We start from the raw sequence: 23,284 nt of genomic DNA, 5'->3' as shown, positions 1-23,284 counted from the left end.
TAACTCAAACCATTAAAATAAATAAATATATATATATATATATATATATATATATATATATATATATATATATTTTTTTTTTTTTAAAATATATATTTGGACTAGTTTGTGCTGTGGACACTTCAATCTTAATATGTTCAAAACTTAACTCATTAACTCACCACCCCCATCCCAAAACACTACCCCATTAATTCTGCTGTGACATCTGGCTTTTCATTTTCCGTTTCAGTTAATGGTGTCATTACCCATGCAGTTGCCTAAACCAGAGACATCAGAAGTACTCTCGACTCCTCCCTGCCTTTCACCTCCTACAGAGTCCATCACCCAATCCCAGGTTTCTACTCCAGAAATGACTCTTACTAGGTCTCTTCTCTCTATTCCCATGCCGCTGCCTTTGTTCGGGCCCCCATGGTCTCTCTCCTGGGCCTGTGTCCCCTACAATCTTCTCATCTGCATGCCTCCCCCTCCCCTTCATTACCCACCTCTGAAGTTCTTTCCTAAGAAGCAAATCAGATGCACCATTGCTTCAGAGGGATAACATCAGACTTCTCAGTTGCCAGGAAACGGCCCTCCACGGTCTGACCCCAGGGCACCTCTCCTGCTTCATCCTGCAGCTCTCAGAAACCCGTTCCCCTCCACACTGAACTTCTCAATGCACCAGACTATCATGGGCCCTTTTACAGTACTTCCCTCTTCCCTAGCAAACTCTTTGAAGGACCCCTGTGAAGTCTTTCCTGACTTTCCCAACCCCCTCCTTTTAAGAAGACATCTAGTGTTTGAAAATGGTATTATTGATTGAAAATCTATATAATTCCTAAAAGTTTTATATTGCTTAAGTCAGAATAGCCCTCATATCTTTGGCCTGGATGTAATCTGCCTTGAAAAGCTTTTCATCTATGATTGCAGAAAGTGTGAAGTGTTTGTATTCTGTTAGCTAAATAAATTGATCTACCTAAACTTCAGTCTGTAAGTTTTGAAATGTGGTATCTACATACTCTGGGCTTTCTGTATAGGTGACTATTTTAAGTACACTGCAAAATGTTCAGGTCTCGTTTGTAATATATAATTTCACAAGGGTACTGAAAAATTAATTAAATTACATGTTACTGTAAGAAAAACTATAAATATATTTTTAACGTAGATTTAAAAATACATACACTGTATTGTAAATGACTTGTTTACGTGTGGTGTCCCCCACTAGGGCAGGAAGCGAGGCTTGTTTATCTTTGTTTCTCTAGAACTTAGCTTAGAGCCATCGCAAGGCAGGACACAATGAATGTTGCAACATGGTGGGTGCGAAACACTGGGATACTTTTTCTGTATTTGTCAGGACTTTTAGGTGAGAAATCTGGGCTTTGCTCAGGTCTGGGGCAGGGGAAGGGATTCTAAGAAGGGAATATGAAAGACTTCCCATCATCGAAACCCAGGTTAAACATTGAAGGCAAAACGATAGTTTGATTGCACTTAGGTTCCCTGTTCTCTGTCTTGGAAGTAATAGAATTGTTAGTTCAGGAAGCTCAGCAGGGTTCCTGTTTTACCACTGTTAAAAAGAGAGAAAGAGAAAAAATTTTAAAACGTGCTTTGAATTGTTCAGATGCCTGAAAACTACAGTCAGAACCGCCCTGGTACTTCCCAGTGAATAGTCGCTATGAGAAGGACAGGGTGTGAAGCCTGAACTCCCCGCGCCCCCTACCCCACATAGGAGGACGCTTACCGCAGGGGGCAGAAGCCCGAGCCTCGTTACCAGCCTGGGTAAGGCGTATGTATCTCCTCATCTCCTCAAGTGGGAAAGCCGTGCCTGCCTCACCAGGCTGCCTTTGCTAAGGCCGAGGAGCTCTAATGACCTTGGGAGGTCCTGCCCTTCTGCCTGGCATTCTGCTTGCCCCTCAGGGCTCAGCCCTCTGATGTAGACCTAGACCGACTGGATTTACAAAGACACTGCCGCCAGAAGGGACATTGGAAGAGAAGGATAAGAACTACCAGGAGAAAGATAAACACAGTAAAAGGCACCATGTTGATTTAAATGTCCACTGAATTGTTTGAAAAGAGAAATGTGGTTTTTGTGCCTTCCTCGTAAGAAAGGAAGAATAAAAATGTCAACGAGTGGATCAAATAACAGAAATATAGAATCTAAGATATATTTGTCTAGAATGTGCCTTAGGCTTGAATCTCTCTGCATTGAGGGGAATCTCTGCATTTTCTTAGGATGTGGTATAAAGACACAGTCATCTAATTCTCACTCCTACCTTCTATGCCCAAAGAAAGGCAGGGCTGAGGACCTATTACTTCATGAGGTTTGCCAGGTGCCTGGGCTTATTTTTATTACCTTTGTTGATGCATGTGTGGTTTTGTGGTTTTGTTTTTGTTTTGTTTTGTTTTGTTTTGGTGCCCTCAAGGACAGATTTTATAGGTAGTAAATCTATTAAAATATAGGTTTTTTAAATTAAAGTTATTTTATTAAAGGTACAAATGTCACAACCATAGCTTTTCTTTAGGGGTTCAAGTTTAGCTTGCAAATCTTATATTATTCTTTCTATAAGTCTTGCATGTTTCACGAAGCATTTTTATGGGGCCTTGAAAAAGGTTTGTTTAATTTGGACAATGCTAATTCATTAAATACTGCCAATGGTTTTAAACTACAATTATGAATTCTACATTTTAGATTATGTTTAAATATTTCAGAGGACTGCGTGAATTCTAAATAGTTTCTATAACTCTAGTAGTTAAAGTTATAAACACAAAAGCTAACATTATCTTAGATGTTCCAAAGCTATGCATAAGCTTCCTGAGATTTCAATTTAAAACCACAAGTATAAAACAATTATATATTCCAAATTGAAGTTTCAAGGCTATCATTCTAATACGCTCTAAAACTTTGCAGACATGTAACATCTCAAAATGCACAGATTCCTTCCTGATAAAAAAAAACAGCTATACCATGATTTGGACTGGCTTTCACTTTGCTATTTTTAATTTTAAATATTCCAGGGGTTACAATAGGCATACACACTGAGGGAAGACCCCTGCTGCCCCGGTTAATTGACATCTCCACCAGCTTCTCCCTGGGTTCCTCTCAAGGGCCCTGCTGGGATACATTGAGCCCTGTATTGCAGTAATTAGGGCACAGTTTTTAGAAGAGAAAGAGGGCAGAGTCTTGCAGGGCACATAGCCCACCAGCCTGATTGCCTCAGTCTGTTGACGGCAGATGGTTGACGGAAGATGCCCCACCCAGATTCATCACTGGATTGGATTTTGCATTTCTTTCACTCTTACATGAATGTTCTTTCCATATATCTTGAGAGACCCATGAACTTGATGGAATCTTGCTGTTCTTTCATATTCTTAGGATGGCACCATTCATGTAGAATATTTCAAATGATATCTTCATGTGATCTTCAGTTGTATTTTGGATTATTCACATGGCTTTGTTGGATTTCCCATCAGAACATATAAGGTCAACCTACTGATATTCTCTAGGCATATATTATCATTTTCATATTATTCTTATAATCATGATAATATATCTGAATAATTATTCCATCCCTTTCTTCTTATTCACTGTATAAATTGTTTATCCATTTTAAAAGTTAAGAAGGGGCTGCTCTTTTTCTCTCCATTGGACTCCTGGTCTCCGGGCATGGGCAGGAGGTCGTTTGCCCCTTCCTCACTTCTTGTAGGTCACCTGTGCTGGACTCTTTCCATGCTGTTGACTTCCTAGCTCTACTTCTGCAAAGAAAATGCTGCAGCCTCATTCCATAAGCTATTTTAGCATGGGCCAGATAGAAAGTCAACATGTCACCTTTCTAGAGGATAACAGGCAGACAGCTGCACATATCAAGTTGGTTTTTATCCCATGGCTGGAGAGAAAAGAAAACACTGTCATTAAAAAAAATAAAATTATTGGGGGAGGGGTAATTTTAGCAAATGCTTCCACAGATGTGAAGTTGTTTGGTTTCTGTCATAGGCTCCCATTTGCCTTAACCACAGCCCACGTATCAGGATGCCTTGGCAAAGAACTCACCAGGCCTTTGCCTGAAGATCTGCTATTTTGTAAGGTAATGTTTCTGCATGCACGTGGGGCTTTGTGGAGGGGTGGGGTGAAATGAATGACTGCAGCAAGGCGACTCTAGCTCTTGTCCTCCCTGCCTCTATTTCTGACCATCTATCTATAAACCACTGCTGGCCAGGATGGGAAGGGCAGTCGTTAATACTCGAAATTCCTCGACACAGCAGTCAATTTTTTCAAGTGTTCCTGAGCTTCATACCTTCTATGTATATTTTCCTCCGTCTTACATTTTGGTATCAAGTGACTTAGGGAGACATTACCTTGTTTGTTTTTATTCCTAATTATAAAAGTAAATAGCTCATATTTGTGCATTTTGAAAATGCAGAAAAGAATATAACTATAGCAATACTCACTCACATCCAACTACCTATTTTGGTATATCTCCTTTGTCTTTTTTCCAAGCAAATTTTAAAAACATAGTTGAGATCAAAACACATATAGTTTTGTATCCTATAGTTTTCACTTTTATATCATAGTACTCTTGTCTAGTCATTAAAAACTTTTTGTAAATATTGTTTTTAATGGCCTTATAATAGTCTAAGAATTGATAAAGTGCAATAATTTACAGAGACATTGCCTCATCTTTGGAATTTGGTTTGTCTGTAGTTGTCTTATTTATCATTTTATCTCTGATTAACAGTTGTGCCTAAATCTGCCATGGCTCCCTTGATTATGATACACCTTATCCTATCAGAGCATTTAGTATATGGTGGGGCAGAGACTTGTCAACGGGGGGTTGTCTTCCCTTCCCCCCACCCCAGCCCTTTTCTATATTCTATCTTCCCAGAAATACAGGACAAACCAGCCTCTGTCTTTTTCTGAGTACTCTTTGTGGGAAGAACCCACCAAAGTATAAGTCCTTGCCTTCCATTTTGGATTGTGTTTTCTAACTTCCATCTCATAGGTATTGGATAACAGAATTTTGGATCATGTTTAAAATGGATGCCAGCTTGACAAACACTATGGAGGAGTTTCAGGAACTGGTGAAAGCTAATGGTGAGGAGTTACACTGCCGCCTGATTGACACAACTCAAATGTGAGTGTCAAGGTTTTGACGAATCTTTCAAAACCACATCCCTCGTGTAACACCATCCAGGCTGCTCAGCTAGGCTCTGACTCCTGGCTGTGACTGCTGCTCTCTCACCACTGACACAAGCCCCTCAGACAGGCACGTTCAAAGTGCCTCACCAAAGTGAAAAGCTTGACATTTAACAAGCAAGCAGAGAAGCCCCCTGGTGATAAAGCTGTGGGTGACTAATAATTCAAGAGCAGAAAAAAATGTAAGTCCTAGTCAAAAAGAAATCAGGTAGCACGATAATTGACTAAAATGTATCCAGATCATGAGAAACTGAAAGTGCAGTGACTAAACTTGTGCTTCTTCAGCAGCTAAGGCCCAGAGGCACCCCCCCCCCAAAAAAAAAAAAACACACTTGAAAATGGGGAAGGGACTGCTGAAAAATGCGTTGAGCACAGGGCTTATAACATATGTGGATTCTATGAAAGACACTTAGACTTCCAGAGCTGGAAGAGATCTCAGGAATATTTCACATTATTCCTTGGATTTCTTATTTATGAGGTTGGTCCACTCTGGAAAAATGAGTGCCTCCCCTCATTTGGGAGAACAGAGTACACACATTGGATGCTAAGATTTTCACAACGTGGCCACTTTATTTTGGAATAGTGCAGAGCCCTAGGATATAGAACTCTAGAACTGAAATGAATTCTAGAGCTCATTTCCTTCAACATCCTACAACACTGAGGCTCAGCAAAGGTGCCTGACTCGGCTGGGGTCACACAGCTCGCTAAGTTAGTTGCAGAGCAGAAGCTGGACTCAGGGCCTTCATTCACTGTGCCACAGCCATGTAAAAATGATTTCAAAATCATATTTCATAGTCCCAAATAAATCTATTTATCAGTTTGGAGTCTCTGTACTCTGCTTAGAATTATACAACTTGAAAAGTAAGAGATTTCCAAGTAACAATTTCCTCATTTTACAGATGCAGAACTTAGGCTCCAGGGCAGGTCTCAAACCCAAATCTCCTTGTCCCCGTAGGCCCCTCGCTGACTTTCCTCTCCCAATATTTCCCAGAGAATACTGTTTAGGAATTAGTCAGTGGGATGTTGTCTGACCAGATATATTTGAGAAGTGGTGAGATAAACTTGCCTTTTGCCATGCGTCTCAGAGTATGTAATGTGCTCGTTGGCCATGGAGGCTATAGAATTTGTAGCATTTTCCAAACTTATTTGACCACAGAATCCTTCTATAGAGACAAGATTCTCAGGAATACCAGTTTCGGAAACAGACCTGCAACCTTCTACCTCTCCAATGGCTGCTTCCCTTTCCTTTCTTAGTGTAGGAAATTGAAACTGAATCAGGAATACAGGGGTTGATTACAACAAAATGAGGGTTGGGGGGCACTCTAGGGACAGCTAGGCTTCCACGGTCATTTCAGAGGCTGGGGACATTTGAGGAAAACGCCACAAGTCTGCCCAGAGTGACCACACGTCCCTACACGTAATTCTGTGCAACATGACATCTCCTCTGTGTGATTCTCTGTGCTCTTCTGGCATGAAAACTGCCCTCTTACCTTGAGATTTCCAACCAGATAGAGTTCCCGTCACCCTTATGAGTATGAGGGGACACACAGGATGCGTGGAGAGAACAGACGTGCCAGGGGTTAGATGAAGGATCCGTGACCAACGGCCAGGAAACTGATGGATGCCTGCGGCTCTGTCCTTCCCATGGCCTTAAAGTAAACGCATTTTACCCAGTTCTCCTGTGCGTTCAGAAGGTTCATAGAAAACCAGCAAGGCTTCCTAGTTGCCGCCATAGAAAATAATTCATTTGAGGAAACTCTGTTAATGCATTGTTTTGGCCATGGAAACTCAGCTAATGATTTTTTTATATATTCTTGTGGGAAACATTAATGGATTTACTTGCATTAAAAAGCAATTTCGATTTCTAATTTTTCCTCATTGTCTCTCTTTCACATTTAACCACAAAAGCAATGCCCGTGATTGGTCCAGGAAACTTACTCAAAGGATAAAATCAAACACCAGCAAGAAACGGAAAGTCTCCCTGCTCTTTGACCATCTGGAACCAGAGGAGCTGTCGGAGCATCTTACCTACCTTGAGTTCAAGTCGTTCCGGAGGATATCCGTATGTACCCAAGGGGCAGGAGAAAAGCTTCCCTGGCATGTATTTCTGAACATAAGCAGAGAAATTCAACAGCCTGTCCACCTCCAACCTCTAGAGCCCCCTTCCGTGACGGGAGGCTTTCCCATCAGACGTGCCGTCGGGAGAATCAGTACACTCTGAATTCCTTTGTTGCTCCTGCTGTGCTTCCCTCCATCCTCCGTGCCTGTCCCCACCCTACCACCCGCTCAAGTGACAACATGCATATGTGAGCGTATACACACACAACCTTTTACCCCGATAATCATTAGGCTTCCAGAAAAACTTTTTAAAATTTTCCTCCCCCCAAAAATGGAGATATGTCCTCTGAGAGTTTGAGTTCATTCTAGGATAGGTTTTGAATGGCTATGGGAATTCCCAAAATAAAGTAGATGTTACTGGTCTAGCCCAGAATATACCTGGTGATGACATGGCCCAGCACTCACCCCTGATCCTAGAGATAAACTATACTGACCCAAACCGTGCTCCTTAAAACTCTCTATGTGATACCGAAAAACACTGGTACCAAAGAAGAGAGCTAGTCGACATGTCAGATGCCACTTACACCCTCATGTGTCAATATGCTTTCCTGAGAAATGTTACCTTTACTTAGCCCCCACCCCGACTGAAAGATGCAGTCTTCAACTTTGTTCTAAAACTACGGGTTACCTAGTTGCTGGGTGCATTTCTTAGAATGACGCCCTGTGTTCCCTGGATGAGGGGACGGAGCCCAGGGGGTGGCTTGAACAAGGTCATCCAGCTTGTTAGAGCCAGGGCTGCGGCTCAGATCACATGCAAGTCTCAGTCACTCGGCACCAACTTATTGAGCCCCGTGGTATCTGGAAAGAGACCTGCAAACCCAGTTACAGAGGTTGTTTCATCTTTTCTCCCATAATAGTCCTATTTTCACACAGCTGTCCAGGCAGCCAGGACCCCCCAACCCCCACCTCCAGGTACCTTGGAAATAAGTCTCCAAGCATTATTCTGCACTAGCCCCCCAGTCCCCTCACTGGCACCCCTCAGACAGAACCTCAGGCCCCGACTTGGAAGCTCCACCTGGGGAGTTTCCATTTGGCAGTGCCTTCCTCTGTCACGGGGAGGGACACTGAAAGGAGCCATTATCACACTGGAAATCGGAGCCCAGCTGGCAGGGCTGCTCAGTCAGGCCTACAGGATGCCTGCTCGATGCCTGCGCTCAGATCAGCAGAGGCACAAGTGAAAAATCAGTGTAGAACAATGACTCTGAGCCTATGGTCCCCTTCCAGGGCTCCCCTGCCACTGAGGCAGTGTTCTATTTGCAAAACAAAATATCAGTTCCAACCTTAATTGCTTTTGAATGGCAAGGCCCCTCATAGAAGACTGGGGGACTTTTTTGTTTTCCCTAAAACAAATGTTCTAAACAGTTATCCCAAACAATAATTTTCCCTCCAACATGGGACTGGAGGGAAATTGCTCCCTGTTGTGAACTGAGCGGCATTTGCTATTTTCTTTTTATTACAATACTTTGGAGGGTGGGGTGAGGGAGATCACTGGGATGAATCTTTTAAAAAAACAAGTGAATTCAACATGTTAGAAGGGTATATAAATGTGTTCACTGGAAGGAGCACGGGCATTTTCTCTTAGCACCAGTAAGTTTTGCTTTGAGTCTCTCCTAAAGAGTAGTTTTGGTCCTACTCATAGTTTACTACCCATCAGCAATCACGGCCCAGTAAAACAGGAATCAGTTCATTTGCATTTATTTTATTTAGGTTGTTTTCTCATTAGTATATTACTAGTCAGGCGGGACTAAGGTATGTGTACTGAAATGACAACTCCCCGAGTCCCTCCCCCATAGTTTCAGTGGCTTAACAAAGCAAAAGTTTATCTTTCACTCACACTACATATCTAACATAGGTCAGCAGAGGATCCGTAATTCAGAGACCCAGATGTGGGAGGTTTCATCTTGACACACTCTCTGTAGCGGTGGAAAGGGAACATGGCAAATAATTCCCTGGTTCTTCTATCTTTCCCTCGAAAGTAACATCACTTCCGCTCACATGTTACTGGCAAAACTATGCCACATGGCCACACCTGATTTCAGAGGGGAGAGCTGGAAATAGGGGGGGTGCAGCACCAAAAACTTCCATAGAGCATTGGAGCAGATAGACTACTCCCTATTGGTTATCCTATTTGAGCAGGATTGGTTGTGACAAAGACACAAGAGCTACCATCATTACTTATACAGTGATCTGGGATCTTTCTAGTTTCGTATATGCTGTTTCATTGTCAACCATAGTCAGTGCTATTGTCCAGCTGGGAAACTGTGGTCACAGAATTAGCTAACCAGGTTTCATGTATGCTACTCACTTGGCTTCTGTTCAAGTTCAAAGGAAATCCAAACAGGTTTGCTTTCACCTGAAGTTAATAATTATCCCATTAGCACCACCTCACATGTATGTAGCACTTTGAAAAATTAAAGTGCTTTCACATATTATCATGTTTGATCATAACAATTCCATGTGCTAGATAGGGAAGATTTTATCATCCCGTTTTTAAGGTAAGAAAACAGCTGGGGGAGCGGGAGAGGGAGAGGAGGGAAAGAGAAAAAAAGGAGAGAAGAAAGAAGTGGAAGATGGAGAGCATGCAAGGGAGGAACAGGAGAAAAATAGTTTTATAAGAGGAATATATATATATATATATTCCTAGTCACTCAGCCAATATATATACATATTTGCCCTTCAGCAGCAGAGCTGGAATTAGTATGGAGATTTTCCTTCTATTCTGTATTCTTTAGAATTTAGAAGTATGAGTATCAACCCAAATACAACATTTGGATTAACTAATGTGTTGGATTGCCAGGTATACATCCACTTATGCCTAATGACTTGTGGTGTACTGACCATGCTGTGGGCACAGTAAGAAAGATTTCCGCCCTACCATTTCTTTTCAGCCAAGCAGAGGGCATGACAGGGAGGAGGGCCCAGAGCTCCTCTGTCCCATGGCAGTTCTGAGCCATCAGCTGCACAGAGGGGACATGCCACTCAGGTCTCCCAGAACAGCAGAGCAGCCATCCTGATGGGTTTCTTTCCCCCCAGTTCTCTGATTATCAGAATTACCTGGTGAACAGCTGCGTGAAGGAGAACCCTACCATGGAGCGGTCCATTGCCCTGTGCAACGGCATCTCCCAGTGGGTCCAGCTGATGGTGCTCAGCCGCCCCACCCCGCAGCTCCGAGCTGAAGTCTTTATCAAGTTCATCCAGGTGGCCCAGGTGAGTGATGGAGTAAAAGTTTGGCCTGGGCTATGGGGTAAATTATCCCCTCTCCCCCCCTACCCTGCAAAGTCTTTCCCTCCTGAAAGACTTGGGGTTAGTGTACCTTAAACTGTCCTGAGATCTAGACATGGTGACTTCTATTTCCCAGACAAGGGCAACGTGGAGAGGGCCATCTCAGGGGTCAGGATATGGTTTTAGACCTATTTTAGATCGTTACCATTTTTCAGATGCTTACCAGCCTGCATTGTTTTCCCAAATCTGGCCCACATGGCAAAGGAAAGGGTAATTCCAAGTTTGCCTGGGGCTGGAGTTGTCTTAGGTCTTTGAGCTCATGCTGTGTGAAATGTCTGGGTTTAATGTTTGAGGAGCAATGTGTAAACATTTGATAAGAGGAAAACAGTACAGTGAGTCCTCACTTATCATCAATAGGTTCTGTGACTTTACGAGAAACGACATATAATGAAACCCATTTTACCATAGGCTAATTGATATAAACAAGACTTAGGTTCCTGTGGCATCATTATAATGAAATGATGTTGACTGAAATGATGTTATTCGAGGGCCTGCAGTGCTATGGACACATTATTTTAAATTCACCAGATTCTAGCTTCTCTGTCCCAATTACTGACCTCTGTAGGCACTGGCATTGCCAAGGAATTAAGACAAAGTCCTTACCCTCAAAAATAAGTCTGGTTAATTTGGTATGAAGGATATAAAAGATTATACTGAATGAAACATTTTTCCAGCTCCAGATGGTCTACACCAGTGTTCCTCGAAGTCTGGTACAGGGACCACCTGCTCTGATATTAACTAGAGGTATATTAAAAGCACAGACTCCTAAGGTCAACCCCAGACCCAGGCAATCAGAATATCTGGATTTGGGTCCAAAAATCTGGGTGTCAAATTAGTACCGTGTTTCCCCAAAAATAAGACCTAGCCGGACTATCAGCTGTAATGTGTCTTTTGGAGCAAAAATTAATATAAGACCCGGTCGCAAAAATTAATATAAGACCCGGTCTATGTTATAGACTATAATGTCTTATAGTAAGATAAGACCGGGTCTTATAATATAATAACACCGGGTCTTATATTAATTTTTGCTCCAAAAGACGCAGTAGCGCTGATGGTCCAGCTATGTCTTATTTTCGGGAAAACACGGTACTTTCGGTGGTTCTTAGAAACCACTGATCTAGATGGTGGTCAGACCAGCAACACGAAAGGAGGTAGATGTGACACCTTGTCTGGCTTGGCACCTAGTGGTCTGGAATTAAGGCTAAGAGGAGAAATCAACAGGAAATTGCAACACCTGATTGCTAGTCTTTGACCCGCAGAAGGAAGACGGGACACAGAGATGAGAGGCAGCCTGTAAACTCGCATGTAACTGACCTGTACAGTGACTCTGTTTCCATCTGTTTTATGTGTCACAGAAGCTCCACCAACTACAGAACTTCAACACACTGATGGCTGTGATAGGTGGTCTCTGTCACAGCTCAATCTCCAGGCTCAAAGAGACAAGTTCGCACGTCCCACCCGAAATCAACAAGGTCAGTGCTGTCTCCTCTGCGGCTCCTTAGCAGCATTCTTAGGACCAGTGTCAGTGTTTCCTCCGTAGGGGCAACCCAAGAAGCATTTGTGAACCACACCATCCCACCCACCAGGCAAAATACGGAGGAGGTAAACCCCAGTAAAACCCACAGGATAGGGACGTCACAGGTATGAGTGGCTGTGATTCAGTCTTGGCTCAGTGCCACTGCACACGTTCCCGCTGGTCAGCTGAAATAATGTGCTTTCCCATGTTCATATGCCACTGGATATTCGGTCACCGTCTTAAATACTGACTCCCTTACTCCAAAATGTTTTCCCGCACGGAAGAGTGGTTCAGTTGACCATAGTTCAGTCTGCACATCAAGTGTAGTTACATAGTGACACATTAAAACCCTACCTCTCAACATCCCTTGGAGAATGACATTCTGGATAAATTTACCCAGATAATTGGAAATGAGTTTTTCAGGCACCATTGTGTAATAGAGTGTTTCACTGAGGAATGTTTTTCTTAAATATCCTATGCACTTTTCTACATTCTTAGATTTTACAGAAGAGACTTTAATCTTTTATAACATAAGGCCGTTACTAGAAACATAAGCCACTATGATATACTGAAGATATCGCTGCAGCAATATATGGCATGGGCTAGACGACTGCTCTTCTGAGCATTTCCTCTCATTTAAGTGGACCAACCAGCCCTCCCTTCCTAAACTCAAACCCCCATTCTCCCAAGCTGGCACGGAGAGACATTCTTAGGGAGAGATGCCTGCGCCTCATCGCCCCATCTGTTTTTCCCAGGTGTTTCGCTCCTTTGGGAGTCGCTTACTAGTCATACATGCTCTCACAGTGCTGGGCTCTGTGGAGCTCCCCTACTCCCACCCATCAGTGGTCTGGTCACCTTGTAATTCCCTTAGTTCTGTGGAGACCAGGTGGAACTGAAAAGATTGCCCGCGTCTCAGATGTGACAGAGAAAATACAGATTAAGTTGTCTCTGTGTCATTTCACTTAGAGCTTGCTCCTCTTCTTCAGCTTGGGGTCCCCCACTGCAGTGCTTCCCTGTCTGCAGCTGCTTGCACCTCAGGCTGGTCTACGTAGTGAATTAGTAAGTCCCGGGTTAAAGCGAGTGTACCCCCTGGTAGTTTTGTTTCACCTCCTAAGAACAAACATCTCTCCTTTTTGCTCTTCGCCTCTCGTCTGAGCACCTTCCACACTTCACGCTCACCTGCACTGTTAGCTAGAGATGTGTGAGGAAGAGGTGCTCTTGCCAGCTCAGGGACTGAGGGAGGCCGATGCCAGAACCTCAGAATCTTCAACTGGGGAGAAATGGTACTTCTTAGGCCAGTTTTATTAAAAGGATTTCTGGCAGTGTTTAAAATGGTAATTTTGAGTTGTAACTTGACTGGCAGTCTTTACTTCCTGTCTTTCTTCCCACTCACACACGGGGAGTGGGGTTGTGACCTGCGTGCTGACTGGAACCAGGCGTGTGTGACAAGACCACCACATCGGGCCGCTCCTTTTCTGTGCTGATGAGCAGCCACGCCCGTTCCAGGGCCGAGGGAGTGGGTGAGCTCTGATGAAGAGCTGCCTGGGGCTTCTGCCTCATTCTCTTGCGTGTCCTTTGCTGGGAATTGGTCTAGGTGATTTAGTCTCTCTAGTTCCAGCTTTTAGTTAGTGAATGGAGTGCCAGCTGCCCAGCTGCTTCCTAGACATAGGCCCATTTTTGTTTTCAGAATCACTGAGGTGGCCACAGAGCGAAGAACATGCAATGGCCTGCTGATAAAGCGCCACTTAACACAGGCCTTTCCCCGTGCCAGCAAGTCAGCACTTCTGACATCCCATTTCAGCTACATCCCATTTCAGCTGCTCAGCAGTGCAGTGTCTCTAGAAGCATTCAGATGACACGAGGGAGGGGAACTGCATGGCTTGGGGACAGAGGTCAGAGGGACACTTACTGTTCACTATATACGCGTCTAGCTTTAATTTTTACATCAGGTCTTTCTTTCACTCTCCTTTTTATTTGGGGAAGGGGAACAGGACTTTATTGGGGAACAGTGTGTACTTTCAGGACTTCCTCCAAGCCAAGTTGCCGTCCTTTCAGTCTTAGTTGTGGAGGGCGCAGCTCAGCTCCAGGTCCAGTTGCTGTTGCTAGTTGCAGGGGGCGCAGCCCACCCTCCCTTGCGGGAGTCGAACCAGCAACCCTGTGGTTGAGAGGACGCACTCCAACCAACTGAGCCATCCAGGAGCTCAGCGGCAGCTCAGCTCAAGGTGCCGTGTTCAATCTTAGTTGCAGGGGGCGGAGCCCACCATCCCTTGCGGGACTTGAGGAATCGAACTGGCAACCTTGTGGTTGAGAGCCCACTGGCCCATGTGAGAATCGAACTGGCAGCCCTCGGCGCCAGGAGCTCCAACCACCTGAGCCACAGGGCCAGCCCAGGTCTTACTTATTTTTTTAAAAGACAAATTTTAATATAAAAATGATAAATAAGGCCTCATCTCAGGTTTTTTCCAGTTATGTAGTGGGCTCAAGTAAAACACCTTCTGTGACGTTTGACATAATCCGCACCTTTCAGATGAATCATCCCCTGGCCGACAGAGTAGGGCTGGGGTGAAGTGATGGTAGAGGCGGAGAGTCAACAAGGTGGCCCCTGTAGACAGTACACCTGCCTGGAAAGGTACCTGTGAGTGGGTCTCTTCTCTGCTTTGTAGGTCCTGGGGGAGATGACAGAGCTGCTGTCCTCCTGCAGAAACTATGACAACTACCGGCGCGCCTATGGGGAGTGCACCCATTTTAAGATCCCCATCCTGGGGGTGCACCTCAAGGACCTCATCTCCCTGTACGAAGCCATGCCGGACCACCTGGAGGACGGGAAGGTGAACGTCCACAAGCTGCTGGCCCTTTACAATCACATCAACGAACTGGTCCAGCTGCAAGAGGTGGCCCCGCCCCTGGAGGCCAACAAGGACTTGGTACACCTGCTGACGGTGAGCCCCCCCAGGAGACGAGGGCCGAGCACCTGTGTGCCAGGGGCCACTCTGCACCCCACCAAACAGAGCTCAGCTAATCCTCATAGGAACTATAGGAAGTAAATACTGTTACCTGCATTTTCTGGAGGGGGATACTGAGGCACAAAGACATAACCTGCCTGAGGACCACACAGTCAGCAGCAGAGCCTGCACTCAGACCCACGTGCTGTATGCTCTCGGGACTCCTAGGGACATTTCCCCCTCCCTGCAAAAGCAGTCCTAAGCTCTCTGGGAGGAGCTGACAGCCAATCAGGACACAGGCTTGGTGAGAGACGGAGACAGTGTGTTCTCATAAAAAAAGGACAAGGCAGTGAATTCAAAAGAAAAACAGGTTCAGTATTTGGCCCCTGCCCCCACTGGCCTAGATCCCTGCTCCTGGAAGCATGTAAGCCAAGGGAAAGCGACACACTTGTATCGGTGCAGGAGACCAGGATTTGCACTTTGGGGAAATAGGGAGACCAGACGAGCTCCCTCCTTCCAGACGTGCAGTTCTGCAGCTTACTAGCTGTGTGACTGTGGGCATGTGACTAAGTCCTGTTCCTCCTCTGTAAAATCAGGGATTCGTGTCTGGAATGACTTCTAACTTTTCTGGTAGTTCTAAAATTACACAATTTTTCATCCACTTTTGTTGCAAAATGGAATAACTAGCATAGCCTGTACGTATATCACAGGGTGATTCTGGTCGAGCCCCCGGCTTCACATCCGGCTGGTGTCTAATCCCAGCCTTTTCACTAACTGGCAAGGTGACCTTGACAGGTCTCGGCCTTTGATATCATCATCAGTGGAAAGAAGTACAGAATCTTAACATTTTGGAATCACAAATCCTGTAATGAGAGCTGTGAACATTCTTCTCCGAAAAATATACATGAGCCATATATGCAAAAACTTGTATGTTTTGGAGTTCTGGACCGCCTGAAGCCCATCCACAGACTCCAGGTTAAGATTATTTCAAAGACTTCTCACCTCTAAAATTTTATAGTTCTAAGATAAATGGAACTCATTAACTCTGAATCGTCTAATACTTGTTATCATTCAAACTGGGTTCTGTTGCTAGAATCAAATTTTAATATCAGGTCATGCAAACGGTCCTTTCAGGTCATCTGCCTGCTTTGGGAGAGAACGAGTGAGATGTGGACCATCTGAGCAGTTAGGGCCTAAGCTCTATGTAAAGGCTTAGATATTATAGTTTAAATGAGAGCATCTTGAGAAGTTTCCAAAATTCAAAAACATTTTAACGAGAAAGAACTAGTGCTTGCGGTATTGCAACAGTGGGTGTTACACCCTCCAAACTTTGTGAATTTTTAAATTTAAAAGCCAACTCGTAAGAGCCTAGACTAAACCACTAGAGAGGAAGAACTAAGAAAGAAACACATCAGCCCTGGGCAAGGCAGACAGCATCCGAACAATTACCCCGTTCTCCTTTGATCTGCAGTTATCCCTGGATCTCTACTACACGGAGGACGAAATCTATGAGCTTTCCTACGCCCGGGAACCAAGGAACCACAAAGCCCCAGTGAGTTTGTCATATTAAGACTCCTACAGGTAACAGGTGGTGTACAAGCTGCCTATCAACGTCATTCATCTGAAGGGACTTTTAGTTCAGTTAGTGTGTTGTTTCTACTGTGTGCCCAACCGTGTGCTAGGAACAGAGAAAGCTTCAATGTACGTATGCATGAGGACTAGTTCCTACCATAAATAGCCTGTGGTTGAAGGGGTAAGATTCATGTGTGAAAGGTAAATAACTAAATGCCATAGGGCATTAAAATGAGCAGTGAAATCAGTCAGTGGTTTACAAGGTAGAGAAGGGAGGCAGTACTGTGGGCTGGAGTGACCTCTCCCTCCCATGTAGTATGAAGTGTCCCCACATCGTTCTTTCCCTTCTGTGATTTGTTGATGATAATGAGAGCCATATGCATACTATCAGAAGCCGAACTTCAGCAGATTTCCAGCTTGGTAGATACACAAGCCCCGTTATCCAGGAGTCACATGGGTCAGAAAGAGACCTTTGTGCAGAGCAGCCCTCCAATAGCGGGGTGGGTACTGCACAGCAGGAGCTTCACAGGTTATCTGGCCCCGCCTCTCCTGCAGGCAGGTTAATAATGGCAGTCTTCCTCCTGAGGGACCAGTAATTGCCAGTGTCCTGGGAAGCTTCCCAGGCCCCAAACAAGTGGTACTCAAGGGGAGAGAGTGCCCCCACATAAGAGACACAGCTGACCTGTCAGATGGCTAAATTTCATTGTCTCTATACAGATCAAGTTCTAGCTTCCTATTGTAATGAAAGATGTTCACTGGTAGGTTCTTCTTCAGAAAGGGTACCTTCTCTTGTTTTTAGAAGAGATTTTAAGTCGGGTCAAGTCTTAAATATTTAAGGGTGGAATCCATCTCAGCTTGTCCAGGCCTTAGACTTTTTTCTTGTGTCTTCCTGCCTTTTAGCTATTTTTCTCCTCATCTACATCCCCACTAAATAGTAAATAAGTGATCTACTTTACTCTTTATTGATAGCTTTGACAAAAAAGTTTAATGGGGAGGAAACTGAAACTCAGATTAAATTGAGAATTTTACATTATCTGTAGATGGAGACAATGTGAGGAGCATTTTGTAAACCGTAAAGCACAGTAACAGTGTTAGCCACGATTACTGTTCTAAATTTCAATGACCTGGGCTCTCTGCTCCTTACCACACACACAGGTGGGTGTTCACAGCTGTCAGGTAGATGCAGCCATCGGCTAGTGGGAAAGGAAGGAGCCGTAAATTACAGTGCATTATAATCACGGAGATTTCTCTGCTTATTTCATTTTAGCCACTAACACCTTCAAAGCCACCAGTAGTTGTGGATTGGGCCTCTGGAGTGTCTCCCAAGCCTGACCCAAAGACTATAAGCAAACACGTCCAGAGGATGGTGGATGTAAGTACAGCTGTTTCAGCAGACAAAAGCCAGGCACTGCCAGGCTTAGTTTTGTATGTTGGGAGAGGGGGAGGGGGCAGTGGTAGAAACACAAGGTGAGAAACTTGAAACTCATTCCTATGTGAGCACAGGGAACAACTTCTCACATTGTGGCTGCAGAACAGTTCAGAAGCTACATTTTGCCAACACAGGGGACCTCATTATGGGGGGATCTCTGCCTTCTCTTAAAGACCCAGCAGGAGTGTATATATGGAAAGGTTGCCAGTTGATGTGGGGGCAGAGAGATGTTGGAAAAGGTCTGAGTATAAGTAAAGGTAATAAGGAGAATCTAAAATTGAAAATGTTGGCACTGCTTGATTCAGTTCACTGTGCTAGATGCTGAAGGGGCACTACATAGGTTCATATTTCTACATTTATCCTGTGGACCACTCCAGCGTTAACAAGAGATGAGGAACAATGAGTGGTAGAGGACTGAGCTGGTTAGTAGAAGCTTCAGAGATGGTGCACTCTGAGCTGAGCGATCAAAGGGCAGAGTGGAGGGAGAACGCCCCTCTGTGCAGGGTGACGGATAATTGACATGCCAAGGGATCGAAAGCCTTTGGTCACCCTCCAGATTCTGGGACCAGCAAGGACCTGGGATGTGACCCACGCATCTTCGCAGCAGCCTAAGGAGCATGTTTCCTGGTTCCTCTCATTCAGGCTGAGGAGGAGGCTTTTACCAGCTGCTCCGGCCCTTGTCATTTGGCTAAAGGGAGAAATGACTGTTTTCTCTTCAGTAATCACCAAAGAAATTCCTTTTTTCACAGTCTGTCTTCAAGAACTATGATCACGACCAAGATGGTTACATTTCTCAGGAAGAATTTGAAAAGATTGCTGCGAGTTTTCCATTTTCCTTCTGCGTGATGGACAAAGACAGGTGAGGGTTTGTGTATGGAATACATGGTTATAAGCCCTTAGGCACAAAAAGTTTATGGGCATCGCTAGGAGAATTTATCTTGGATGTGTTGCTGCTGTGATCACTTAATGATATTTGGGCTAAGATACTGGGGCTAACAGAGCAATCATCAGATGAATGCCTGTCTGGCTTTTGTTAGGACCACAATAAACTGTGAAATCAGTTTAGGAATAGTCAACTGTAAATTTTAAAAAGTTTAAGTCTTCTTTCTTGTTTTGTACTTATAGGTTATGAGAAACTAATAATTAATAATTTGCATATTTACTTTTTGCACAGTTATGTAAGTTTTATCTTGATTCTCCATATAAAATCAAATGTATGGTTGGTGGGTTCCAGTTATGTATTATATTCTGAAGTCTGAAGTCAGAAACTGCTGCGTAAGGTATTTCTCTCTATATACACAAAATGTCCACCATTTCTTTTTCAAGTCATATAGACAGTGGTGACATTAGGAAAACACTTTAGCCAAACAACAACTGTAAAGATGAGTAATCCCATCTCACCTACTTATTACATGCTATTCATGTATCCTTATTAAGAGGAAGGCTCCTGGAGGTAATTCCCAGGTAATACACACTGTACTACCTACCACTCAAGGATAAAAAGAAAGGTGAGCTTCTGAGGCTCGAAGCTGCCCTTGCTTCCCCCCTCACACCCTTCTCCGTGTCATTTGCTGGCAGGGAAGGCCTTATCAGCAGGGACGAGATCACGGCCTACTTCATGAGGGCCAGCTCAATCTACTCTAAGCTGGGCCTGGGCTTTCCTCACAACTTCCAAGAGACAACCTACCTGAAGCCCACTTTCTGTGACAACTGTGCTGGATTTGTAAGTTGTTCTTAGAGTGCTTCAGGGTTGAACTGGGGAAGAGTATGAGACAGGTTAAATGAGTAAGCCAGGCACAGACCTCACAACCCCCAATGACTTAGACCAGCTTAGAGCCTAAGCAAACACCCATAACAACCTGGTCCTCACATACATGGTTTTTACTTGCACCCACCTTTTCCCATTCCTTCCTGCTTTATTTTCCCTCTGGTGCGTTGAAGCCTTGGATAAATGGTAAAGAAATATTGAATTGGGATATACTTTTTAAGTATCACAATGCTGTTCCAAATGTTATGAAAAAGCAGTAGGAGACACCCGCGCCCGTCCCCACTTTAAAGGGAACTGCCTGTAAGAAGCCCTCCAGGCTCTGCCCTTCCTCTGCCCCACCCGGGCCCTGACCCCAGGATTCTATATCCTTGTTCTTTAGTTTGGAGCCCTGACAAGCCTGTTTCTGTTTTGGAGCCCTGACAAGCCTCTTCAGGCTTGGGGAAGGCCTGGCTCCTAAATCTACTGTAATAAGCTTCTTAAGAACATTTGACCTTCATCAGCACGAACTTTTCCTGTTTGCAACTTAAGGTCACGAGGGACAATACATGAGAGATAAATGAGGTTCCCCTGCCACCTGAAGTAGAAAATAGAATGAGGGAAAATCCAGACTGGACGCCAGTGCCTAGCCTCCTACCTGATGGGTGACTGTGGTGCATTGTCTCGTTTGTCTTGCAGCTCTGGGGAGTGATCAAACAAGGATATCGATGTAAAGGTAAGGCGCCAAGCTGTCGGCTGCATTGTTTCTCCGTGGCTTAGCGGCTCTCCTACAAAGCATTTTACCCACAGTAGTAGTCCATTCAGTCCACAACCTCTCAGCACAGCTCACCCCCAAAATGGCTTCCCTAGAGCACCCCGCGAGTGGCTGCCACCAGACAGTCGAGAGGAGTGCCAGAGTGACCAGTTATGCAGCTTCCCTTTATAAGATCCTCTCTCTGCCTCGGCAGTCCTAGAAATAGAGATGGCTGGTAGGAGATTATACTCTCACATGGTCATGGAAAGGTAGATCCCCAATGAAAGGCACAGAATCACTTTTGGAACAGAAGTGATTACCAAAGACCCTTGTCGGCTTTCCTTTTATCGGTAGATACCTTGTGACTAGAAAAATTCAGGGCTGAAAGAAAGGAGTCCTTTCACTGTAAAAAAGAAAGAGGACCTAACCGCTGGGAGCCCCCAGTCTCCTTAGAGTAGGCAGTGTGTGGGATAACCAAGATCCCACCTCTACCCTCCAAGGTAACAGGATGCCACTTAGGTGACTCAGAGATCGGGGTGGGCCAAGGGAAAATGCTGGGCTCATTCGGAACATTAGGTGTCCCAGCTCCAGAAAATAGGACAGGCATGTGTGCTAAGAGAGCTGCATGGATGTGGTTTTGAGACCCTAAAGAGGGAACCGAAAGACTTACTGACCAGAGTGTCTTGTGCACAGACTGCGGGATGAACTGCCACAAGCAATGCAAAGATCTGGTTGTGTTCGAGTGCAAGAAGCGAGCCAAGAATTCGGCAGCTCCCACCGAGAACAGCACCTCTGTGGGGCCGGCGTCCAGCCTTTGCTCACTAGGAGCCAAAGATCTGCTCCACGGTAAGTACCAGGTCCTGGGAACATTCATCTTGGAACGTGAAATGGAAAGGATCAGATTTTCAAGGAGGAAAGAGTAACTTTATCCTCTCTCTCTAAATAGAAACAAGCACAAATACCACTGTGGAAGACGTGCCCGAATATTATACACCCTGTATTTTAAGAGTAACACTTCACTTTTGGGCACCACAATTCTGTCACATAAAATGCACATTTTCATGGGCAAAAAGTGGCCGAGAACAGCATACAAGTCTGGAACCTCAGCGTGAAGCCTGGAAAGGGGCTGCACCTTTCTACATTCACCTACTTTTCCTTTCTTGAAACTTACAGCTCTCCTGACTTTTATAACATTGTGGTCTCCTAGAACTTTTCCTGCCATTTTAAGGGCTCCTTTTCTGTTGCTTTTTAATTTGCTTTCTTCCTTTTGCTCCTAAAATGATAAGAGTGCCTAAGAATCTGTCCCAAGCTTTCTGTATGTCTAGGAATTTGACCTAAATCATAGAAGGGTTTATAATTTGGGCTGGTAGGAATAAAACTATGTTACAGAAAAGTTGGGAAATGAAGGTACAAAATATCACCCATAATAATCCTCTAAAAAAGACAGTGTAATTATTTTAGGATGAATATAACAATTTAAATATTCTGGTGCTTAAATAACAGTATAATTTTGAGCTTTATTTGGGTAAATATTTAATGTTAATTTAAATTATGTTCCCCTAGGAAAAAATTACACTAGGATACTTATAAGGTTTCTAATATTTCAACTGTTGTTTCAGATTACAAGTGCTAATTAGAGCACTTTTGAAGTTGTCCAGAAGGCATTTTGACTATACCAATCCCGTGTCTTGACTAGAAAGTTTAGCGATAGCTCTCTCTCTCTCTCTCCCATATATGTAAAACATTTTATACCTTAAAATTACTGCTGAGTCTTAGCAAAGCAAGAAACGTAGATGTTCTGCAGTCTATCTTAAAGCCTACCGCCCTTACCTCAGGGTGGATGTAGTCTAATACCAGCTTGGTCAGCAAAGCCCCTGAATTTCAGCCCCCTTTCTCCCCTAAATCGGGTGCGCAAAAAAGGAGTCCATCTGGGGCCTGTGGAATTCCTGTAACAGTAAGAACAATCTCCTTTGAAACTAATGTGTCGATCTTGAGTCTCTGCTTTTCTGAGGAAGAGAACTAAGCTGTCGTGTATCTTCCTACAGCACCCGAAGAGGGACCTTTCACATTCCCTAATGGGGAGGCTGTGGAACACAGTGAGGAGAGTAAGGACCGGACCATCATGCTCATGGGAGTGTCCTCACAGAAGATTTCTGTCCGGCTGAGGAGGACTGTTGCCCACAAAGCCACCCAGACTGAGCTGCTGCCTTGGGTGGGCACCGAGAGCACTTTCGCGCTGACTTCCCCAAGGAAGGCAGCCCAGGACACGCTGTATGTGCTTTCCAGTCCCACGTCTCCATGCCCCAGCCCAGTCTCACACAAAAGGCGGGCTTTTGTCAAGTGGGAGAATAAAGAATCCCTCATAAAATCAAAGGAGGAACTCCATCACCTCAGACTCCCAACCTACCAAGAGCTGGAACAGGTACCTTCCTTTTTTTCAGACTTTCTGAGAGAAGTGGGGCTAAACCAGGAGAGGGCATGTAAACTGATGATTAAGACCAGGTTGATTTACTAGCAGGATAAAGCAAAGAAAGGGAAAAAAAGGATTCCGGGGGCCCTGGTTCATATTACATGAGTAGAACAGGATAGACAGGGCTCCCTTTATTGCCGTAAAGGTACCATTTGAAAATGTTGGTGCCAGGGCCCCAAACTGCTCACAGAAGGCTCCTTGAGAAAAACCAGGTTCTACTATCAGCTTTACTGTGCCGACACCACCCCCTTTTTCTAGATGGAACTTAAAATTAACTTGCTTGGTTCCGCAGA

General features: G+C 44.5%; 1 protein-coding gene across 3 annotated transcripts in view; it reads left to right on the top strand.

Annotated features, from left to right (window-relative positions):
• RASGRP1 (RAS guanyl releasing protein 1) overlaps positions 1-23,284 on the top strand; it is a 76,166-nt gene that overhangs the window by 45,450 nt on the left and 7,432 nt on the right. For 2 of the 3 annotated variants that reach the window (XM_074327920.2, XM_019725514.3), the window contains exons 4-16: positions 3,993-4,055; positions 4,971-5,102; positions 7,073-7,226; positions 10,316-10,489; positions 11,920-12,036; positions 14,744-15,019; positions 16,494-16,574; positions 17,862-17,966; positions 18,773-18,882; positions 19,602-19,746; positions 20,467-20,503; positions 21,215-21,367; positions 22,567-22,943. In XM_074327920.2, the coding sequence (XP_074184021.1) occupies positions 3,993-4,055; positions 4,971-5,102; positions 7,073-7,226; positions 10,316-10,489; positions 11,920-12,036; positions 14,744-15,019; positions 16,494-16,574; positions 17,862-17,966; positions 18,773-18,882; positions 19,602-19,746; positions 20,467-20,503; positions 21,215-21,367; positions 22,567-22,943 (1,924 nt within the window). Of the gene's footprint in view, positions 1-3,964; positions 4,056-4,970; positions 5,103-7,072; positions 7,227-10,315; positions 10,490-11,919; positions 12,037-14,743; positions 15,020-16,493; positions 16,575-17,861; positions 17,967-18,772; positions 18,883-19,601; positions 19,747-20,466; positions 20,504-21,214; positions 21,368-22,566; positions 22,944-23,284 lie in introns of all 3 variants that reach the window. The other variant, XM_088797134.1, reaches the window with a different exon arrangement.

The sequence above is a fragment of the Rhinolophus sinicus genome, chromosome 3, assembly GCF_057876585.1.
Source record: "Rhinolophus sinicus isolate RSI-liver-muscle chromosome 3, RSI-T2T, whole genome shotgun sequence".
Classification (NCBI taxonomy): Eukaryota; Metazoa; Chordata; class Mammalia; order Chiroptera; family Rhinolophidae; genus Rhinolophus; species Rhinolophus sinicus.
This window is presented reverse-complemented; position numbering and strand designations above follow the sequence as displayed.